The sequence below is a fragment of the Acyrthosiphon pisum genome, chromosome A1 (genome assembly GCF_005508785.2).
Source record: "Acyrthosiphon pisum isolate AL4f chromosome A1, pea_aphid_22Mar2018_4r6ur, whole genome shotgun sequence".
In the NCBI taxonomy this organism is placed as follows: Eukaryota; Metazoa; Arthropoda; class Insecta; order Hemiptera; family Aphididae; genus Acyrthosiphon; species Acyrthosiphon pisum.
In genome coordinates, this window is record NC_042494.1 from 83350766 (window position 1) to 83357763 (window position 6998).

General features: G+C 25.8%; 1 protein-coding gene across 1 annotated transcript; it reads right to left on the reverse strand.

Moving 5' to 3' along the window:
* Positions 1 to 1935: 1935 nt before the first annotated feature.
* LOC100164214 (uncharacterized) lies at positions 1936 to 6696 on the reverse strand. Its single transcript, NM_001162142.2, is given in 4 exon segments — positions 1936 to 2380; positions 2495 to 2776; positions 6272 to 6445; positions 6576 to 6696. Coding segments are annotated over 4 exon segments (558 nt in total). The 5' UTR covers positions 6636 to 6696; the 3' UTR covers positions 1936 to 2338.
* Between the last annotated feature and the right edge of the window lie 302 nt (positions 6697 to 6998).

The window sequence follows — 6998 nt, forward strand, 5'->3', positions numbered from 1 at the left end:
TCTCCGCGCCAATGTTTGGCGCCTGTGGAAACTAAAAACCGGTTTCGTTGTGCTTGATTAATTTCGCTACAGCTTCCCCTCATCTACTACAAGATTCTAAATTATACTATCACAGATTAAATGAAAATTTAATCTGTGATACTATATAGAACTACTTGACAAGACGTTTGATTGTTTAAACTTTGAAGTAATTGCGTGTCTAAAATAAACAATTTATTTTATTGTTTTGTATAAAAGTTTAATATAATATGTAATATAAATTATTAATATAGGGTATAAGGTTATAACTTATAACTGCATAAGTTTCAAAACGAATTATGACTGCGCACTAGTAAAATAGCAATTAAAATATTAGAATTTCATAAAATGTTGCAATGACGGCTTCCCTCCTGCTTATTAGACCTCCACTCTACCACAGTAACCCCACCGAGTGTGAGAAAGTCTTTTCCAGCCACACAAAGTAAAAAAATTACATACTTTGCACATATGTGCGATAATTATTTGCGACACCGTTTTGAATAAGTACATTTTTTCTGATATCTATTGAATTTTCAACCGTTTAGCTCAGAACAGTCAAAGCTTTATTCATATGCATATTTTATTCTTTTTTAATAATATAAAATTGATTTAAAATTTGAAATTACTAGGTAGTTAAATATGCATTTTTTTGTTCATAGTCAAACCATTCTATAAAAATATAAAAAGACAGATAGATATGTATCATACCTATTATATTTAGTTAACGAAACTATTTAGAATACATTTATATATTATGTAGCAGAAGTTAAGGCGGTCAAGGCCATATTGGAACATATATTTTGTCCCTCTACACCAAACAAAGTTTATTTCTTAACATTAAGGTACCTATAACTATTAACTACCTACTATTTTATGGCATAAACTATAAATGTGGTTTTGCTCCCAAGCGATTTTTGAAAATTTTGTTCAGAAACCTATGTATTTCAATGAGTTAAGAACAATTTTGCAATCAGAGTTTGTCAGTCAGACTTAGATTCATTGTTAAGAATTCTGAACTCAGCAAATTGAAGTATTCTAATTTCCAACCCGTCGCGCGTCACTAAGTTATTTTTGCTATTAAATTATTATATTATATTATTATCAATAAAAAAAAAGTGCAAGTACGATATGTAATTTCTGATTCTACTATTATATTAAGCATGCAAACACAGATTCTGTAAAAATAATTAAGAAAATTCGCTTAGGAGCTAAACTACATTTGTTCCGATTAAATGTATACGTGTGACGTAAACTTACGTTTATTGTTAGTTGCATGATATTAATATATAAATTGCCCCTTAAAAAAATATGAGTAGTCTTATTATTGAGCACACTTCTTATTTCTTATATTATCATGACTGTATCTAGTTCTAGTTATATCTGTACCTATCTAATTTTATATAATATATTGATCCAAATCCTTATAAACTATATAATACCATACAAATTATATAGACACGTTCATAATTCCTATAATATAATATTAGCTTAGTAAGGGTCTTAAAGTTATTTTTTTAAATAATTATAACTAAGGCTCGGATGTTTATGCACATAAAATTACTGAAATATGCATGCATTTATGCGCTAAAAATATAAGAATATGCATTTTTAGCCAATAAAAACACCAAAATATGCAATAAAAGCATGCACACAACACAAATATTTTATTTTTATTACCTATTAGTTATTTTTGAAAAATGTACTGAAACATGCATTTTTATTTTTAATATCCCAAAATATGCTATTAAAATACAAAACCATTAAATAAGCAAAAAATATTTAAAATAAAAATAGTATTATTAGATTCATTAGAACATGAATTAAATTTGTACCAGGTGAGCATTAAATTGGATAAATATAAAAAAATATGCAATTTCATAAACATCCGAGCCCTAAAAGTCTTAAAAACCTTTATGATATGTTATAAACAATTAAAGTATAATATTGGTAAATTAAACACATTTTAATAGATTTGTCATTTGTATACAAATAAATATCAATAAATAAAAATATTTATAGGTATTTAAAATAAATAAATATGATATTGTGAACTTGGTGATGAATTATTTTTTTTATTAGATAATCAGTTAAGAAGTTATATTAGTACATGTAATTTATTATTTTGGATGCTATTTATAGTAGGTACATATGGGCTATGCTGCGTGGTATTTTGTATTAAAATTTGTATTATAAATATAATCGTAAATTATATATTTTAAATTTAAATGTAATAATACAATATTGAACACATTAAAACTAGGTTAGGTATTATATTGTTCAAAAATTGTTGAAAGTTGAAATTGTTGTTGATATATTACTCCTATTTCTTTCCTTTTTTTGGCAGATGTTCAAGAACGATGGTCTGAAATGATACAATATATTATATGTATTGAATTATTAATAAGTTGGTTCAATTTGTTAAAATATTTTAGTTTACAAATACAATCAAATCTTATACAAATGTACAATAGTTTACCTCGAACTTTTTGATCGAATCAGCCAATTTGTGTTCGATTGGACGGAGTGCAGATTTGGCCTTGTCCAATGCACCACTAACTTTATCTGCGTCCAATACGTACTTGATAATATCTTCAGATAATCTGTCTAATTCACAAGACTTATCGTAAAATTTAGTTAGTTTATCTCCTAACACGGAGTCTTCCTTCTTAATGATATCAATACTCTTCTTTAATTGTTCCTCGCCTTCAATATCAAATTTCTTGACATAATCATTAGTCAACTCAAAACTTCTTTTTAACTATGATAAATATTAAACAATTAAAACAATATTAATAAACTTTTGTATTTTTAAAATTATAATAAATGCAATATGCTATTTTTATTAAGCCTATCTATGGGATATATATTTTTATTTATTCTTCAAAAAGATAATGGGCCCTACTGAACATGTTCGTGAGGGGGCCAATATATGGCAAAAATATATGTGGCATTAGAATAATTATAGAATATAGGTAATAAAAAAAAAAAATTACAAAGATATTAAAATGATAATGAAATCATCTTTATGTACCTATATTAGATAATATTAATCTGTATTCAACCTGAAAAGTGACAATTATACCAAATCATGCCCTATAAATCACTACACTTTTTTGTTTTATTATAAATATATTAATCTTTTATCTAAACAATAGTTATCTGTTTAATAAAACTGGTCAACCAATAACGATTGACCGATGTAAATAGTAATACAATTATTTTAGTTATATGTTTTTAAAATTTAAATTATAATAATTTCAATCCATCTTTAAATCTTATCTAACAGATCCTGAATCAACAACATAATTTGTTGTTTTAAAACATTGGGATTAGATGGGGATATAAATTGTCCGAGGGGGTAAGATGTCCGGGATATGTAAATTCACTAACGCCCCTTCCCTTTACATTTCCAATTTCATCAGTCATAATGACATAAAAACAGTCGATGAAAAAAGCCAGCGCGATATATTAAGAGAGGTTCTTCAATAAACTTTAAAATCACGAGAATCCCCTTATTAATAGTGTACGTCATATCTTGTTACTATTCTTGGAAATTCCCGACTTAAAATGAGGTGGTGTCTTGATCTTTTAAATAGAACCAACTAAAATATAAAGGCAAGTGTCACTAATAGACGGCTTCAAAGTTCTGAATCATTTAACCTCATAGGTTATAGCAGTGGTTTTTCCTCTCTAACTCGCATATCTAAATACCTACTTAATGTGAATAATATATTCGCATAGATTAGATTGTATATTAGGATATTACATTATGAGCTATTAAAAAAAAAATTCATCCTAAAATATTCTAATGTAGTGTTGTAATGTATCTTTAATTTTCAGTTTTCACATATTTCTGGCATTAAGCTATACAGTGTATAGAACAGTGATAGGAAAGAATGAGTTCATAAGAACGCGTTCACTTGAACAAATTCAAATTGTGTGAACTTGATATGAACGAGTTCGATTTTCAAGAAATGAACTTGAACGTGAACTAAGTTCTTATTAATTATGATTTTAAACGTTTTGGTTTCGTTCATTGACAATTTAATTTTAATAGAACAGGCGATAAGATAACGTTTTGAAATGTCTTGTAGCCGATCAGGTTCCTTCTCAAGAATCAAAAGATATAATTTGTTTTTAATTTTGTTTATTTTTAGTTTTGATATTTATTCTTGCCCTGAAATCACAACGCCGCGCCGTTGATCGCCGATAAGAATAGTTGGTATACCATTTATGGTATATTATTATAATTCTGTTGTAACTTGACATATAATACAAAAAGTGTGATTTTGTTTTCGTTTATTACTCAACATTATTTTAACCACTACCTACTCTATAATTGTTATTTTCAATTACTAATAAAAATCGCCGGTTTCGACGCATAGTCGGCAGTCGCACGTATTTCCACGTATTATTTTATTTTATTTTCTTTAGTAACTTTTATGATTTTAGATCATTTTAAAAACTATAAACTACTGAATTGTCTGAACTAGAACTTGAACTAGTTCATTCTAAAAACTATGAACTAAAATTTGAACTAGTTCATATTTAATGTCTTGAACTTGAACTTGAACTAATTCATTTTTAGAAAGAACTTTCCCATCACTGGTATAGAATAATAAACAGACTTAGGCAGTGAGTAACACTCATAATTTTATTATTTTTCAAAGACGATAACACTTATTTAAAATACCTGACAAAGATGGGTTAACAATTTGATATAGGTGTACTGAGGCTTAAAAATATATATTTTATTTTTTAAGTTGATTATTAAACTATAATATAATATATTTGTCTTTGATTTGGTTTTTATATAGAGAAACCAACCATAGACATATATTGTAGTTGCCAGTTGGGAATTTAAAGTATAAAAAGGTCGATTTGTTATGTTGCTAAGTCCTATAACTGTGATATTTTTAATTATTTTATATTTTATATTTTATTTTTCAACATTTCAAGGTTGGAATATTAAATATGGGGTCTCGACTATTTTATAAGTTTGAGTTTGCTTTAACTTTTAAATAACTAGAACAATTTGTATTCATAATTTATTTTATTCAGTGTTAATTTGAATCATTGTTAATAAATTATGATTATATGGGGGACGTATAAATCACGGAATATAATTATTATTTATTAATAGTATAATATAATATGTTTTTAGTTTAATTAGGAATGAAAAAAGATAAGAACTGCTGAAGTTAAATGTTATCAATTTAATCTCATAAAAGATAAAGTTATGAACCTATATTTAAGTATTATAACTATAGAGTATAGACTATGCACTTATATATTATAGCCTATAGGGGCAAAAATGTCGTTCATCAACCTAACCTCACAATTTCTAAGAATATAATTCTTATACATAAATAGTTTAATACCAAAGAAACTACTCGACCAAATTTCGATTAATATATATACATCAATATTTAAAACGATTTATCTGCTTAACGATTTACAGTAAAAAATATTAGTATACATATTAAAAAAAATGAGTTATTACCATAGAATAGTCTTTATATTACGACATAAAAAAAATCTAAATAACGTTGTATGTTTCTATATATATGTAATAATATTTATACATGATTTTAATTTCATTTAATATTCGTTTAAAGTTATTAAGATAAAAATTTAAAGTATTTTATCAAAGTCCAAAATATAATGCACCAAAAAACTTAGAAATATTTTATATACATCAGCTGAGATTTTTTTTTAAAGAAACTTTTTTAGATAAGTACCTTACTATTTATTTTGAACATTATATTTTACTGAAAACGTATTATTAAATGTCTTTTGTTTTTGAATATGACTTTCTATTGAATATGACTCAATATGTATTTTAATAAAAAAAAAAGATCAGAATTATTAATTAAATCATCAGAAAGGGAACACTTTTAACACCTTAAAGCTTAAACAATAAATTCCTCATAATAAGTAATAGTATGTACTAGTTGTAAAATTACAAGGTATAATTTATTTATAATATAATATAATATAATATATACACCTATAGTGTACCTACTTATCGACACCTAGCTGAGTATGTATACTTAATTAATAACATAATGAGCCTCCGAGGAGATGTAAAATATTATATTTAGGAGCAATTTATATAAATATTAAATTAAATATATTATATGGTATACAATACAATGTGGATTTACTTGTCTAGTCCATTCATCCATATCTTTATATAAGTTTGAATATCAAATAATTTAATATTTACTAAATTATAAACACATTTTTTTACCTGATTATGGATAATGTTTCTGGCTTGCTCAGCCTTTGCTGCGATTTCATATTTTTTGTACAAAGCGTTCAAGTCCACGGAGTATTTATCCGGGTCATCTGCAATATATTTTGAAGCTTCTTTCATAAATGCCGTTCCAGTCCCAAGAGCTGAGCTAACAAGTTCGTTCTCATCCTAAAATATCAATGATTTTTAAAACATATACATATTTATTTAAAAAAATGTTTATGTAAAATTAATGAATAAACTTAAATAAATTAAACAAATTTAGAATTATACTATTATTTCCAATATATTTATTTACCTTAGCGAATGTCATAACACCAGTCGTTAGAAAAACGACCAAAAATATTTTTGCCAACATTGTGTTATTTTTTAATACAAAATATGAAACTTGTATCTCTTAGTGTTCAGGAGTGAATGTTAAGTTATACATGGACAGATCGTAGATCAATTTTCCACTAAATTCTCCTCCTTTTATGACCTTTAGGCTTATGCATGCTAATTACTATTCATAAAGATAAAAATATGCTCTTAATTATGCATACAGAAGAAAATTTAACGTATTGATTTGTATGCGTTTGATTATTTAACGTTTTAAGTGATTAGTTATTCGTGGAATTTGGACTGTAGATTGGACTGTTTATTGACCCGTGTCAAAAACATTCTTTGAATAAATCTTATGTATCATAACTACTGTATGCATTGATAAATTATTATAACGAAA